Genomic DNA, 16,654 nt, shown 5'->3' on the forward strand with positions numbered 1-16,654 from the left:
GTTATTTCTAAAGCGCTGTAAACATAGATGGTATTTGATAATCAGGTACATAAAGAAAAAACAGATAAAGCCAATGTCCCTGCCATGAATGTGTGCCCTGCGTTCAGCTTGCTGTAACACACCGTCTTCTTGTTCAATCCCAGGAATATGTCATTGTGCAGTACTTAGGCTAAACCTCTCATTTCCAGTCAATTTTCAATGTCGTCCTCTTGGTTCCAGGCACAGGAGAGCACTGGCTGAGCCCGGCAGGCTCCAGCATCCCCAGGTCTTTGCAGTGCTTCCCTTGCTGAGCCAGGGCGAGGGGGCCAGGCTAGTCCTGCTACGCCTGGCCTTCCCCTCCCACAAATTCAACTGTGCCAAACAAAAGAACAGGTTGGAAATTGAGCCTCGCAATAAAGAGGGTTTAATTTCTTTTGTCTCAGTCCTGGCTTTTTTTCAGTTTGCTTGTTGTTTTTTTTCTCCCCTTGAGTGCAGAAGGGGTATGCCTCCGTTGCTCTGCCAGGGGTTTATTCTGGAGGAAACAGTTTAGGCTGCCATCGCATTTTACAGGAAAACATAGTTTATAAATACGATGAGGCCCAGCGCTACATGGAAACATTTTATCAGAGAGCCCTGAGCTGACGATTCAATTATTTTTCAATAAAACATCAGGGGAATGCGCAAACAGCTGCTCGCATCCTTCCACACAGCAAGTCAAACTTCAAGGGGAACAATAGATGGCGAAATGGGAGCCATCTCTGAAGCGGTAACAATGGGTTTCCTCGCTCGGGGCTTTGTTTGATTTCCCAGTCTCAGTTTTGAACTCCCTCCGCCGGAGAAAGGCGCGGGGGTAGGACGGGGCGAGGGGGAAGCAGGCAGAGGGGAAGGAGGGTCAGGGGGAGTTAAAGCCTTTTGCAGCCTTTCTCTACCATTCATGTGGTAATTGGGTGTCAAGCAGAGATCAGTAAGATGGAGCCCGGCCTCTGTGCCCGGGTTAAACTGCAGCAGAAAGAAAGCGGGAGCTGAACCGATGGAGGCCTGAATGTCATTAGGGCGGGAGGAAGCGCCTCTCCCCCAGGAGCCCTTCTGCCGGGTGCGGGCCGCCGAGGCCGCTTCCCTTTCAGGGCGCCCCTGAAAGCGGCCAGACAAAGCGGGAGGGCGGCCGAACAATGCCGCACCCCCGTCTCCACCTTCAATAGGGAGCTCTAAACAGGCGTTTAACCTTCAGAATAGCTGAAAGCGATACTCCAAGCTGAGAACACGGCTCTCCCGCCGCCCCGTTAGCCTCTTCCTGCGGCCGGGGGCGAGGAGGGAGGCTCCCACCGCCATCGCCTCCTTGGCCTTGTTCGTGCGGCACCGAGGGTGTGCGGCTCTGAGGGGGGGACGTGGGAGGTGTCGCAGACAGGGCAGGATCAGGCCCCGGCTGCTGCTCATCCCAGCACGATGCCGGTGTCCCCAAGGAGCGCTGAGGATGGGGCAGGGCCACAGGGGAAGGACATGGTGTGGCAGGTGGACATGTCCCACGTCACAAGAGAATCCAGGCACCGATGCCAATTCAGAGCAGGGTGAGGCCCTGTCCTCGCAGTGACCATAATCTGCCACTCCAGGTGTCACCACGACTCTACTGACTGACCCAAACCACCGAAAACTCTCCCCCAGCTTGGCCTTGCATCATTTGTGCCTACAGGAGGGGTTTCTAATTGAACGAGGGGAAATAGGGTCAACCCCCAGGCTATGCTGGAAGCTATTTCCCAGTGAAACAGGCCAGACTCCAAACGAGGAGAGAAGGGTCAGTGCCTTTCCTGTTCCTCACCCCACTGCACACCCCAGGCTGCTTGCTCGGGAACAGGAGCCAAGCTGCAACCAGCCTCTCAACCCCTTGGCTCCAGAGTGGGGTCTTTCTGCACGAAGAAGGGCAGCAGCCGCCCCTTCCCCGCCACACACACGGTGCGGGATGACCTGCAGCACTGTGCCATTTGGGCCAGGGGATGCGAAGCTGCTGCCAATCCCCGGCCTGCTCCTGCTTACACTGGAACTACTCAGGGGAATCACGTATTTACATTTCTAAAGAGTGCACCAAAGGATAGGCCCTTCTTTGGTCCACGACGTTTCTGTGCTGCTTAAAGGCAAAGCTGGCTGGCCAGCGCTGGGAGGAGCAGGCGGGCGGCATTGTCTGGGCGGACTTCAGCACATAAAGAGTGGTGGAGGAGGCTGGGAGACGTGAGGCTTTAAAGCTGCTTGTAGGCTTTCTCTGCAGCAGAAATTAATTTCACCCAAAGGTCCCGAGCATCTTGCAAAGCCCCTGCCTGCCTTCGGGCTGAAATATCCTGCGGTTTTGCACACCAAGCCTGGCCTGATGTGGACCGAGAGCTGGAAAGAGATGCTGATCAGAAAGTTACGGCATTGTTTTTCTTAATATTGTCACTGTCCAGAATGATAGATCTGCAAAAAGCAGCCATTTCCATGGTGAAAAGCACATTTAGTTTGTAAAGCTCTTCGGCTTTGCTTAAATTAATAGGCTAATAATAACCCAGGAAGGGATTTTAATGTTTTCCTAACCTTATGCAAACAGCTTTTTAATTTTTTTAATTAAAAAAGAATAATACCTCATACTTTATATATAGTACTTTTATCTATATGCAGCTGTTGAGCCAGACTCCAGCTTATTGATCAAAGGAGAGAGATAAGTCTTACAAGGTTTCTGTAATCACTGAAAAGAGGATTCAATTAGCTTTTTTCTTAAAAAAAGCATAAATAAAAAGATTATTCTTTTTTTAAGAGAAACAGAATAAGATTAGGCATGGGTTGCTCCCTACCAAACACCTCTCTGATGGAGGCATTTTGTCCCAGCACAGATCCAGGGCTCAGCAGAGGACGCACATGCCTGGTCTGGCAGCTTCAGTGGCACTCATACCTGTGCTTCATTTTTTTCTCTCTGCTCCAGCCAGGTCCCAGCCCCTGGGACAATACAAACTCGTCTTACTTGCAAATAAATAATTGCCATACTTCCATAAGCTTCCAGTGTTATTTGTATGCATTGGACATGCAGTGCCCCTGAATGAAGTTTGCTTATTTATGTTTTCACCCATAACTTTCTCTCAGAAACAGGGACTGCACCTTCCTCACGGTCCCTCTTCCTGCCTCTTCGCAGAGCAGCTTTGCATGCACAGCAGCATGGCTGTTTCTTCCAGGAAGGGAGAAAAGCGCTCCCACCTCTTCCCGTACCACTTCAAACCATACATTTCCAGACAACAGCCCCCAAGCCTGCCTTCAGGGAGGTCAGCCTCTCATTTGATCTCTGTAGCAGAGGGCTCATCAGAGCAGGTTGTTGTTCGGCAGTGGTCTGGGGCTCGGGGTAGCCCTGCTGCAGCTGCAGTTTCCTCCAGGCAGGGCCTGGGGTGCTGCGGATGCCCATTAGGCCCACGCCTAACACAACCATCTGCATCCAAAGCTTCCTTTCCACGCCAGGCAGAATCTGTCTGGGCCCCAGCATAGATAACTCACCCCCAGCCCCAAACCGCCACCTCCCTGGGGGCTTAGACCCAGCCTAAGGAGGCCCCCCCCGATGTGAGATGTTTGCTGTGCCCAGCCTGCCCTCCACCGGCAGGCTGAGAGAGGAACAGGGTCCAAAAGTGGGACCTGAGCACCTGCCGGGCTGACAGGCAGTGCTGCACTGCTGTCCCCTACAGCGGCCACAAACAGGCCCCTAAATATTATCCCTCCCCAGGGCTGGATGGAGAAGGTCTGGAAGGGAGATTAAGCTATGGAAGGGGATTAAGCATGGCAAATGTGGGGAGAGGAACAAGCAGGGAATGGAAACAGAGCAGGAGATAGCAAGAGGAGCCAGACATGCCAAAGTAAAGGAGGAGAACTGGCCCAGAACAAACTGGGAACAGGTCTGGGAAAAAGGAGGAGCAAGTGGAGGGACCTGGGGAGGGTCTCACCAACAGGTTTTCACACAGCCATTGAACCCAGCAGCAAAGAACTTGCTGCCTCCTGCCCCAAAATGAGCTCAAGTCTGCACAGGGAGGTCGCGCTCTGGGGTGGCAGCTCCCACTTCCCAAACCAGCAGTTCCCTGCTCCCACACACTGCAGGACTGCACAAGCAAGAGGTAGGACACTCTAGCATAGCCCATACTCGCATTTAATTGTGAGGACAGGACAGACTGGGGCAGGCAGGTACGTTGGTGTGGAAACACAGCTAGAAGAGCAGACACACCCTGCCCTTGCAAGAGGCAGATGTCATTTTAAGGAGTAACCCTGCTGAAAGCATAAAAACAAACAGTAAAAAAAAGAGAATTAACCCCAACCCCGAGTTTTCTCAGGAATGGACATTTCTGCATGGTCTCCGAGTACTGGAATCAGACATCGCTGCTAAGGCTGCATCACATCAGACAACACAGGGAATTCACATAGCACAAGTCAGGTGTTTAACATGGACATTTCAGTTCAGAGGCCTGTTTCCTGCAGTGGAGATGGGGAGAGCTCTTGCAGGAAGGGATGCAGAGCACACGAAGTCAGGCTGTCACAGAGACAACCTTCTGGAGAACTCTCTCCTCTCTAGGCAAGTTGCCTCTCCTGTGTTCACGGCACAGACATCGCAGCAGGAAAGCCCCAAGAGTTTCTCTGTGATCCCAAAGTGCTGAGTAGGTCAAAGCAAAGGCAAACCAGACCCTTCATTCCCACTTGTCCACCTGCTTTCTGCAAGGATGAAGGTGCACAAAACAAAGCTGCATCCATGAAAGGTGGAAGTAAGAGACCCAGAGAAGTGTCCACAAGATAGCAGGGGTCGCTCATGTCCTTCACCACGGAGCAAGGCCACAAGGACATACATGGCTGCGCCCAAGCTGGAAGAGGAGGATCAGTCCCAGACGAGCGTCTCATCTCCCTGCGAGAGAAAAGGGCTCTCCAAGAGAGGACAGGTCTGGGATGCCCCTCCCTCTACTGCACAAACCCGGGACACATTCAAAAGTACAGACAATAAATTAAGATTGGAAAAAAAAAGTCAGCATGTATAATATATATCTATATATGTATATAATATAATGTGCGTGTGATTGTGAAAAATAGAAATGTCATCCCCAGAAGAGAGCAAGGCATGGTAGAAACACATCCCTTTCCCTCTCCTGAGCCCAGCACTACCCTGCTCCCCTGATTCACAGCAAAAACACGACACCAGTGGGCCACGCAGGGGTAGGGGATGCGCCTGGCACCCAGCTTCCCTCTGGCAGTTGGGGCCCTGTGCCAAGGAGGAGCTGGCTGCATGGTGGAAGAGTGGGGAAAGAGCCCAGCACTGGTCCCTTCATGGCCTTCACAAGGAAGGGTTGCTGCAGGCAGGGGGGAAAGGGAGGGAAGGACAGGAAAAGCAAAATGGAATGGCAAGGACACCCCACTCCTCCTCAACTGGCCGGGGCCCTGCCCCTCCCGTGGCACAGGACCGCCACCACTGTACCAAGTAGAAAATAAAGCCATAATGAGTCTATGCTTTGGTATGTAACCATCCCCCTCCCCTCAGTCCCCCCTGCATTCCCCCAACCCATTATCTGTAAAACTCGTTAAATAAAATCTCTAGCGTGCCTTTATACCGCTCCTTGAACCTTTTTTCCCCCCAGTGCCTGCCCTGCCCTCTCTCCCCCAGCAGGATTTGGGGAGGTGCCTTGCTCGAGCCCCACTGGTTACAGCTTCTGCTGTCCCGACTGGATCCTGCTGAACGCCTCCTGGTCCAGGGGCAGGTAGCGGCCTTGCCTGCAGTCCAGGAAGTACAACTTGTCCTTCACCAGCGAGGGGTCAAAGCCCTGCTTACGCAGCTCCATCTTCTGGAATTTGTAGGTGCCTGTCACGGGGAAGAGAAGAGGGAGCGAGGGGTTGTAGGCTGCACACACTCCTGCCAGGCTGCGCTGTGCCTTGCTGCCAAACCACACGGCACACCGCAGGGTGGGCAGCTTTGTGCAGGGTACGGGCTCAGCAGCTGCCACCCCCCCCCGAGGCACCCCAGTGTCAGCTGCCACCCCCAGACTCAGCCTCGCACTTCCAAGTCCCCAAAGCACCAGAGGAGCTGGTAAGGCGAAGGTCTCCATGGAGCGGGTGCGCTCCATCCCAGTGCTGACCCCGCTGCAGATCAGCCCCCGCACCCATGCGAGGCAGAGGAGAACACCGTGCCCCCCTCCACGCTCCCCCAGCTGCATGCCCTGTACGAGAGCACACGCTGCAGCTCACTTGTCTTGGAGACTTCGTGCAGGAACCGAAGGAAGACGGGCCGCGCGTACAGCGGCAGGGCCTTTTTCAGCTCGCTGGCAAAGCTCTCCAAGTCACAAGAGTTGTCCGGGTCAGCGATGGCTGCCATTCCTGCCTTCCCTTCAATACCTGAGAGGCAGAAAAGACGGGTGAGTACCTGAGCACACCGTCCCCGCAGTACCACTTCTGTCTGCCCCACATCACTGAGGCCTCTGGCACAGGCCCTGCTTGGTACTGAAGCACTGACATGTCCTGCTGTGTCACCGCCTGTGTCACCACCCTGCAGCTAAGGCTACCAGCGACACCCCGCGGTCATGGTCACCTCCTCCCATAGGAGGCACGTGTAGCCTGTCCAGGAAGGACACAGGGTCCTTCCAAAGCAGCCAGAATCAGGCCAAACCTCAGCCTGAGGGAGGGAACCTTCTGGTTCCTGACAGTCACATCCCCAGTGGCCTCTTCCAAGCTCCCCGACGGGGAGCCTCAGTCCAGCCTCTTGCAAAAGGACACATCAATCTGGACAAGCAGGACACGCTCACATATTCAGTTACCACAGGCTTGCACGCTTCTGCTGATCGTCCTCTCCCCTCTCAGTTACCTGGGATCTCCACCCCATAAACAACAACGTCCGTCAGACTGAGGATGCGGCTCAGCGTCCCCTCCACCTCCGTAGTGGAGACGTTCTCCCCCTTCCAGCGGAATGTGTCTCCAGTGCGGTCCCGAAAGTACATGTAGCCATATTTATCCATCACCAGGACATCCCCTACAGGAAAGAGAGGAATTGGGAAAAAAAAAAAAAAAAAAGAGAAAAAAGGTGTCAGAGGGGCTAGGTGTTTCCCCGGATCATCTCAGGGTAGCACCACTAGGCTGGGACAGTCCCCAGGCGCACTCAAGTACCCCATCATAGAATAATGAAATAGTTTGAGTTGGAAGGGACCTTAAAGATCATCCCATTCCAACGCCCCTGCCACGGGCAGGGACACCTCCCACTAGATCAGGTTGCTCAAAGCCCCCTGCAACATGGCCTTAAACACCTCCAGGAATGAGGCATCCACAGCTTCTCTGAGCAAACTCTCACTCTGTTCTCGGCAGACACAAGGGCCCCGCTCGCCTCACCTGTGAGATAGGCAGCGTCCCCTTTTGTAAACACGTCCCTGGCGATTTTCTTGTTGGTGGCTGACTGATTCAGGTAGCCATCAAAGTGCTGCAAGGGGTTGCTCTTGACAATGCGGCCCACCAGCTGCCCCGGCTCCCCTGCGGAGAGAAGGGGTGAATGGGGGAAGTGACCACCCACGGCCAAGAAAAAACAGAAGGTTTAACAGGATCGGTGCAGTTTAACCAAGCAGGGACTCAAACCTAGCTAAATTATCACGGATTACGTGACAAAAGATTCACGCAGGGCTGAGGAGACCTATCCCTGTGGTTGCCCTTACCTGGCTGGCAGCGGATGCAGACACCATCTGGCCCCCGGATCAGCTCCATGGTGTCTTCGTCCACTTTCACCAGGCCGATGGGGTACACCCCTGGCAGGATCCTGCTGTTGAAGCCGCAGGACCCAACCTAGGACAGAAGGCGCTCAGAGCCACGGGCAGCAGGGATGTCTCTCCTGCCCCAAACCCGCAGAATGCGTACATCCAGCACACCGGGGAGCTGGCACCACACCACACAGCCAAAACCCTGCAGGCAGATGCTAACGCGTGCCAAACCAGAACCAAACAGCCCTGCTGGGTTTCAAACCCTGCCAGGCCAGCAGGCACGCTCTGGGGCAGGGGGAAGGCGGCAGGGCCTTACGTTGTTGTCGAAGTTTCCCAGGCTGCAGTTGCACTCGGTGGCCCCGTAGAACTCGGCCACCTGGGCGATGCCGAAGCGGGCCATGAACTCCCGCCAGATGGAAGCCCGCAGCCCGTTGCCCAGCGCCATGCGCACCCGGTGCTGCCGCTCCACCTCCTGGTAGGGCTGGTTCAGCAGGTAGCGGCAGATCTCCCCGATGTACTGCACGATCTAGGGGGGACAGAGAGGAAGGACACATTAGGACCCTGCACCAGGCCCTGGGATATGTAGGGGCTCGTCAGGGCAGGTAGGAATGGAACAACGTGCACAGAGTCCCCTAAAGAGGCTGTGGTAAAATCCAGGAGTCTTACTGACTTGTCCCCTGCCTGTCCATCCCTGCTTAACCCACTCCTCCAGTCTATAAAATCTATCCAAAACCTTCTGGTTAACACTGGAGCACAGGAAGGACTTGGAAACGTGGAATGATAACTAGAGGGGGGAAGGATGCAGCTCCACCACGCTGGAAGGCAGCTCAGGACAGACAGGCAGAACGAGTCCAGGCCTCCCCCCTCGCATCAGCGGGTTCGCCCCAGCTTGACACAGATCCCCAGGCTCCTGTCCCCAGTTCCACCCGGCCCCTTGCCTCGCGGCCTCACCGTGCAGTTGTACTTCACGCAGTCCTCCCAGAAGTGCGAGGCCGAGAACTTCTTGCGGATGACGATCGTCATGCCCTGCAGCAAGCACTGCCCAATCCCCACGATGTTCCCTGTGGAGAGGCAGCCAAGGAAGCCCTCAGTCCCCACACACCTCCCACCCAGGCAGGGCGACGCACACGCCACGCGCTGGCTCACAGCAGGTGGGCGTTCATCCGGCCAAAGTGACGCTGGGCACCGGGGAGGAGACACGGGGCAGCATGACAGCGACACCAGGGGCGGCGCTCCGTGCCCAGACATCTTACATCTCAGCGAGTGAGGTGGGCACTGCTTCTGCTTCCTCGTGACTTTTCACGTGGGGCAGCAACACAATGCAGCTATTCCAAAGCCAGGCTAAGAGCTGGGATAGCTGCCCACCCACACACCCACTCCCCCACTCCAAAGGTCAGTGGGATCGATTCCTTGCTCTCAGATAAAGAGAAAAGCCTCGGGTCAGATGCTGCCAGCAGCAGCCAGCTCCTCTTTGAGGCAGAGATCGGGGCTGCACCAGCCCCCAGCCTGAGCCCCGGGCTTGGCGGAGGGGAAGGGAAGTCCAGACAAGCAGGGCTCCGTGGGGCACGTGTTACCTGCAGCGTGGTACAGCGGGAGGCAGTCGTACATCACGTCATCGGGCCTCATGCGAAAACCGTAGAAAACCAGGCTGGACATGCGGAAGTACCTGGGGTGTGAGAACCAAGGGGCACCTCAGCAGCAGGGCCGGGGGCTTGGTGCCAGCGGGGCAGAGCTCAGCTCCCATCCCCCCCACAGCCCCTGCCCGCGGCCTCACCTGCAATTCACCACGATGGCAGCCTTGGGCATCCCTGTGGTGCCGGAGGTGTAGATGTAGAAGAGTTTATCTGGAGAGCAATGAGGACACAAGGTCACGTACCCAGCACCACTGCAACCAGTCTAGCAGCTGGCTGAAGCAGAAGGAGGGGACAAGTCAAACTGTACACTCTGCTCATGCCAATTGAGCCAAAACTTGGTTACGTGACAGCACCAAGAGCGTGCTGGGTTCACCCTTGGCAGGATCAGGCCTGCTGGACACACGGAGGGCACAACACGACACTGCTCCACACACAGCTGGGCTTCAGACACTGCAGTAAGACCCCCTCGAATGCCCCAGGCCCTGCTGCAGACGCCTGCCCTCAGCATCCTGAGCAGATATTCTCGCTGGTGTTGTAACCAGCTGAAGACACCAGAAACCTGCAGAAACACCACCCTGAACCTGGCTCCCAGAAGCTGACCACGTACCGAGGAAGCCCTTGTCGGGGGGGGTTGGCTGGTGCCGCTGGGCCGTCTGCAAGAGGGGGTCCAGGTGCTTTCCACCAGAAAGTGCAGACTCGGGGCTTCCTTCCCCTGACCAGTAGAGATGGATAGACTTCTCCAGGGAGGCCTGGACTTCCTGCATAGCTGAGAAAGTAAGGAAGAGAAGTGGAGAAAGAGCACAGGGTGAGTACAGCACCGAGACACCCAGCCCTCGCACACGGTCTCAGGAAGACAATGCCCCGGGTAGCAGCACCCCCGCTGTGCTCAGCAATGTCCCAAAAGCCCTGACAGCCCTCCCAGGCAGATGTTGTTCTCATGTTTAACAGATGCTGGGGCCACAGCCCAGGCTCCTTCAGAGACTTGAAGATCCTGTTCTCCACCTCTCCCTAGCCAAAACCTCCTGGGTGCCAAGAGGTCTGTTGACACCACAGCCCCAGGGGTGTGGGCTGAGACACGAGGAGCTGGAGCCGAGGTGCTGCGGGGATGTGGCTACCAGCCATGGAGAGCAAGGGGAGGCTCGTCCCTCGCAGCACGGCAGGCCCGGCCCGGCCTGGCCCGGGGCTCCAGGCAGGGAACAGACCCGAGGGGCACCTGGAGCACGAGGCAGGATCCTCACACCCACACGGGCCTGACTGGGAGCCAGGCAGTGCACGGAACCTGCCCATCGCCAGCTACTGCCCCGTGGCCAATGGGACCGAGGTGGGAGGGGAGGGACAGACACCAATTCCTTGATAATTCAGCTGCACGCTCTCTTCCAGATTCCAGCTCTATTTCCCGCAGGAAATAAGCACTAAATCCACAGACCCCTCCCCACCCAGCCCGAAGGGACGTGACTGCCCCTCACCTTCCGTCATCTCCACCCCAAAAACCACAGCCTTGGAGTTGGAGATGGTGATGCAGTGCAGCAAGGCCTCCATGCGCAGGTTGGAATTCACCAGGGCCGTCTCCACCCCGATCTTGGCCAAGCCGAGCCACAGCCCCACGTACTGATTGCGGGACTCCATGAACAGAGCCACCACGTCGCCGGAGCGGAAGCCTTGGCCGTAGAAGAAATTGGCCACTTGGTTGGAGTACTCATCCAGCTGCCGGAAAGTCCAGCTCTCGCCGGTGCCTTGGAAGATCAGCGCTGTCTTCTCTGGGTACTTGCTCGCGGTTTTCTGGAAGATCTTGGCGATTGTGTTCTTCTCCTTCACGTGCCTCCACACCTGCCACTTCACCCGCAACAGGACCAGCCCCGTGCTGCCAAAAAAAGGGGAGCAAGAGGGAAGCTGCTCAGTGAACCCTGTAAGAAGACTTCCTCCATCAAAGCCGGCACAGCACGGAGACCTTGCTTGGAGCTGCAACAGCCCAGCGCTGCTCAAGGCCTTACTCTAGGCCAGCAGCAGCTCTGGATGCTTCCCCAAAACAGTGTGGACATAGGCAGAAGCCCTCTGGAAAAGCCAGGAGGCCAAGGACAGAGGTGCTGTGGAAGGCTGCAGACAAGGATGTCCCTCTTAAAGGGACACCTTGGAGCCTCAGGGGCTCTCCAAGAGGTGCCACCACTCCCCACCAGCCACATCTTTGCCAGGTACTGGCACAGCCTGGTACCAGCCAACCCTGCCCAGGCCCCTAGTGCCGTGCCAGCAGTTTTAGGGACAGAATGAAGTACAAGGACAAGGTCAGTCACTAGATTTCAGAGCTCAGCTGAAATCTATCTTTCCTGGGAAAACTTTGACCGAGAGTTTGGAGCCATCTGGGCGCGGCAGAGGGAATCTAAGGAGGTGCCAGGGAGATCTGCAGGCTGGGTGCCAGCAGAAAGCCAGAGCTGTGCAGGGAGCCGGGGGCTGCGCTCGCACGCCCCAGTGCAAAGCAGTTGGGCCACCCCAGCCAGGACACCTACGTGACATCCCTTCGTACTGTCTTGATGAATATGAGGAAGAAGTCCCATCCCCCGGATCCCAGGTAGAAGACAAAGAGCGCAGGGATGGCCTGGGCCCAGGACAGCTCCAGGCTGACCCTGAAGAACAGCAGCAGCGCTGCGAAGGCCGCCAGACGCAGCATCGTGGCCTGCAGGGAGAGAGAAACCACAGAGATCAACCCATGCACCCCGGACTCGGCGACAGCAAACCCACGGGCAGGGGGTGCATTAGCAGCCCCCAAGGCTCCCAGCATCACTGCTGCTCCTCGCAGCGAGGACGTAACACAGCAGGCCAGACCTCCTGCAGGTGTAACGTTACCAGAGCCTGGCCACAGGCGCCAGGTAAGCCACTGGCACGGCGCAGCACTGCTTAGAGCTCACCAAAAGCCTGGCCGTTCCTATTTGGGAGCCCCAGCCAGGGACAGACCCATCCCAGCAGCATTAGATGCAGGATAACGTCACTTCACGGATTTGGAAGTGTTGTTGTGCAGCAGACTCCGTATAGATTTTAGGAGGCACCAAGGCAAGGCCAGGCAGGGTGAGCTCAGCTCTCACTCCCAGCCCAGAAAAGCTCAGCTCCAAATCCCTCCCTGCCACCCCTGTGACCCCACAGCCCACGTCTCCCAGGCCCACAGCATCAATTCCCCTGTACGCCTGGCTCCAGGACAGCCGCCGTGACTGCCGGAGAGCTCAGCTTCACCAGCTCCCCAGCACAGCTCGGACAGGAACAGGAAACTCCGTCCTTTAAGCTCTGCTCGTGTTTGTAAACTCTCGTGTCAGCGGGCAGCTTCCTGGCCTGGCGCTGCTGGAGACGCGGCCGAGCGGACGGAGGGCCACGAGGCCGGGAGTGGGGCAGAAGAAGAGGGGCTGTCCCTGCCTCCAGACACACAGGGACCCTGTCCCCATGCCCCGTGGGCAGTCACTGGTTTTTCTGACCCCAACAAGCAGCTCCTCTGTCCCCATCCCAAAGATTCCCCGCACGCAGCTCCAGGACTCGGCAGCGATCACATTTTAGCAAAGGCTCTTTTCACGTAGCGGCATCAGGCAGAGGAAAACGACAGTGACACGACCCCAGCACCCCAAGGGCTGCTAGATAAAACTGGTCCTTCCTGGCATGGAGCGTGGGCCACAGAGGAAGGAAACATTCGTGTAATTTCCCTTTCCCTCTTGAAAATGAATTCACTGCTCCAAAGCTGGCAGCCCTGGGCAGCTCTGCCACAGCCCACGGAGCCGGGAGCCACGCTACAACTCCGGGGCTACCCCATGCAAGATGACACGAGATGCAGGAGCCGAGGCAGTGCCACACGGTCACCGCGCCCTGGCACATCGCAGTGACTGCCTCACGTCCCGGCAGGAGCGGGTCGGGATGTACCAGAGCTCAGGACGCTGCTCCCAGCCATGGGGCCGTCCCCCAGCCCGCAGAACCCAGCCCAAACATCCCCGCTCACGCCAGCACCTCCAAGCTCTCTCCACCAAACAGTTCCCAGGCTTGAGGCCCCACACCACAGCCCCTCGGCCCTTTAGCAGGGCAGGACCCGCTGTATTTTTACCCCCAGGAGCCTCTCCGCTCAGTTTAACAGGGCAGCTCCCAGCTCACCACCAACCCCTCGGTCACAGACGGGGAGAGACAGGTGGGGGGGGGCACGCTCCGCGTGGGCAGCGAGGCATTTCGGCTCCCACATGAAGGCGAGACAGGCCCAGACAGGCGCCTCTTATCCGCCGCTCTCATCTCTCCCGCACGCCGGTGTGCCGAGCACACGAGGCCCCGTGCCCCCGGCCGCGAGAGCAGAGGCAGCGCGACAGCGCCGGGCACGGCAGGGCCGGGGGGGGTCCTGCCTGCCCTTAAGGATTCAGCTCTTGTCCAGCCGCGTCAGCACACGGAAAATCGGAGCTGCCCGTAGCTCCGCAGGCGGCTGGCACAACGGAAAACGCAGGGACTCGTCACCTGGGCACGGGAAGCCGAGGAGAGCCGGGGAAAGGGCTCAGCCCGGGGAGCAGCCGCCGTGGGCTGGGGGCAGGCGGCGGGACCCCAGATGCTGCAGCTTCACCCGGCCCCGGCAAAACCCTACGCGGGGCAGGAGCTCCCCGTAAGCGATCCCCCAGGCGGGTGGCACCTCCTCGACGTCTCCAGGGTGCGCAGCCCCACAAGGAACCCCCGTGACCACCACCCGGCCAGCGCCCACCTCCACCGCAAGGAGCCGGCCTTCGCCCCAGCCCCGGCTCTTACCCGCTGCTCTTCCCCACGCCGGGGTTGGCAGCAAGCGGCCTCTGGGGCACCAAACCCCACCACGAGCCCAAAGGCGGGAGCCCTCCGGCCACCACCAAGAAGCCCCCGGAGCCCCTGCAGACCGTGGGGGACCTCCAAACAGTCTGGGGTCGAGAAAGGGCCGGCTCAGCCCAGCGCAGGCCATGCCGCCAGCGGCACCGAGGGGCACAGAGGCGGCGACCGTGGGCAGGCAGCTCTGCGGCGGCCGGGAGGCCCCGAGGAGGAACCCCCCGGCCCCGGGGGCGGGATGGCGAGGCCGAAACCCGGTGCCACGGGTGGGGAGGCCGGGCTGAGGACCGACCCCCCGGGGCCCGGCCCCAGCAGCCCCAGCCCCAACCCCGCCAACCGCAGAGGCCTGGAGGCTCCCCGGGGCCCCCAGCCGGGGCCGCAGCCCCGGTACCACCCCTCCGCCGGGCTCCCACCCGCCCGGGATGGGGGCACACGGCAACCGGGCGGCGGCACCGGGACCCTCCCCGCCCTGCCCCAGCCCCTCGCTGCCGCAGTCCCCGCCTCGGCTGCCCGGCCCCCGCCGCTCCTCGCCGCCCTGCCCGGCCCCGGCCCCCGCTTCCCCCGGTTCCCCCCCCCGGTACCGGCAGCGCCTCCCGAGGACCCCCGGTGCCTCCCCGGTTTCGCCCGAAAGGGCCGCGGCCCCCGCCAGCCCCGGGCCTCCCAGGGACATCGGCAGAGCGGGGTGGGGCTCCCGTGCCCGTGGCCGGAGCGGCATCGGGAAACTGCAACGGAAGGAGGAGGGGAAGGGGCCCGGCTCTTACCGGGCTGCGGCGCGCTCCGGTGCGGCCCGGCCACCTGCACCGCCACCGGGAGCGGGAGCGGGGCCGGCAGCGGGGCCCGCCCGCCGCTGCGGCACGCCCCGCGGGGCCCGCCGGGAGTTGTAGTCCCGCCCGGCACCGCCCTCGGCGCGGCCCCGCCGCGGCTGCGGGGCCGGAGCTGTCCCGGGGCTGCCCCGGGTCCGGGATCGGCACCGGCACCGGGACCGGCGGCTGCGGGGCGGGGGCGGCCCGGAGGGGCGGGGGCGCGGCGCGGCGCGGGGGGAAAAGGCGGCGAGGGCGGCGGGGCAGTCCGACGGCTCTGTGGCGCAATGGATAGCGCATTGGACTTCTAGCGCGGTGTGACGGGAGTCATTCAAAGGTTGTGGGTTCGAGTCCCACCAGAGTCGTATTTTGCCCCCCGGGGAGGGGGAGGCTCCGGCCCCCCGGTATCAGCGCGGAGACCCCCCCGAGGGCACCGGGGGGGAAAAACGCGGCTCTGCGAGAGAAAACGAGGGGGTTTCTCTTGTTTTACATGCCTCGCTCACAGCGCGGGGAGCAAGCAGGGAGAAAGCGCGGGGCAGCCCTCACAGCCCCCTTCCAGCCCCACACCACAGGGCTCGGGCCCTGCTGAAGCCCCCTTGGGTTCGGGGGACACGGCGGGGGGGACACGGTGGGGTTCAGCCCCCTTTTTGCCCCCCCACCTCCTCCTCTCTCCTGGAGGAGCCGCTTGCGCCAGCGGTGCTGCCGTCAGTCAGCGCCAGCAGCCGGACAGATGTGGGCCGGATGCCGGAGGATGAGGCTATTCCAGGCTCGGAGGTGGATCCCCGCACTTGTTCCATGGCTTTATCTCCCGTTCGGGATGAAATTCATCCTCTCCGTGTCTGGACGTAACGACAAACCACCCTGACGCTTCAAAGCAGGCAGCAAATCGGCAGCAGCCGCTAGTGCAGGATTCCTGGCGTATTTCTGATTCCGTCATCGCCCCTCAAAAAAAAAACCACCAACAACCCACAAAACAAAACCCAACAAAACCCTCCAGCACGGTGATGTGGCAAAACCGGGAGGCCGACAGCCGAAGCTGCCTGACTTCCTCGAAACCGGGCACGCCGCTGCCCCACAGGCCGGCCTGCGGGGCCAGGCTGAGTTTGGGGCCGCGGGGTGTCTCGAGCTGAGGGCACCGCGTGTCCCTCGGCATCAGCCATGCCACTGCTATTGGGAACTGTGTGGGAATGAGCCAGGGAAGGAGCGTTTTGGGGCACGGCCCCTCTCTTGGCTTAATAAACATGCAGCAGTTGCTGCGGGGCGGCACATGGTTCAGCAGCTGTCACCCCCTTCAGTGCCGGCTATCGGTATTTGGGGTACAGCGTCCCCAGACAGCCAGGCAGCCCCCCGCTGGCAGTGGTAGTGGAGCTGCCACTTGTCTGCAGCAAATCCGTCCTGAAAACCACACATTTTTGCAGGGCTTGTGCCTGGCCTGCCGAAATCCTCCCTGCTAGCTCCCTCCACTGCCCCCACCTCTATTCTTACAGATAGGAAAAGCAATGGTAAAGGCCAGCAGAAGCCACGGTGGCACTTAAGTGATGCGGCTGAACAGATGCAGTTTAAAATTATATTACGTGCTATTTGTGCAGCCCTGGCACCGGCCCAGCAGGCGACCTGCAGCCCGGCACTGCCGGCGCTGTGTGAGCATGGCGGACAGGCCTCTGGCCATCCGACCTGCAGCCAAACGCTCTGGGAGCATCGGTTCCTGCACTTCTCAGTCACTGCTCGTGGCTTTCTGGAT

General features: G+C 59.3%; 1 protein-coding gene across 2 annotated transcripts; it reads right to left on the bottom strand.

Moving 5' to 3' along the window:
* Positions 1 to 4,107: 4,107 nt before the first annotated feature.
* SLC27A4 (solute carrier family 27 member 4) lies at positions 4,108 to 15,228 on the bottom strand. Of its 2 annotated transcripts, none has more exons than XM_083807887.1 (13): positions 14,875 to 15,228; positions 11,821 to 11,987; positions 10,786 to 11,180; positions 9,927 to 10,085; positions 9,460 to 9,529; positions 9,260 to 9,351; positions 8,637 to 8,746; positions 8,002 to 8,211; positions 7,644 to 7,770; positions 7,327 to 7,464; positions 6,809 to 6,973; positions 6,196 to 6,342; positions 4,108 to 5,812 (listed from the first exon to the last, which is right to left on the bottom strand). In XM_083807887.1, the coding sequence occupies exons 1-13, from the start codon at positions 15,211 to 15,213 to the stop codon at positions 5,655 to 5,657; spliced, it is 2,277 nt and encodes a 758-aa protein (XP_083664013.1). In that variant the 5' UTR covers positions 15,214 to 15,228; the 3' UTR covers positions 4,108 to 5,654. The 2 variants fall into 2 exon arrangements, with proteins under 2 accessions (XP_083664013.1, XP_083664014.1); XM_083807888.1 differs by lacking the exon at positions 14,875 to 15,228 and adding an exon at positions 14,695 to 14,834.
* Positions 15,229 to 16,654: the final 1,426 nt, after the last annotated feature.

The sequence above is a fragment of the Anser anser genome (assembly GCF_964211835.1).
Source record: "Anser anser genome assembly, chromosome: 21".
NCBI classification, from domain to species: domain Eukaryota; kingdom Metazoa; phylum Chordata; class Aves; order Anseriformes; family Anatidae; genus Anser; species Anser anser.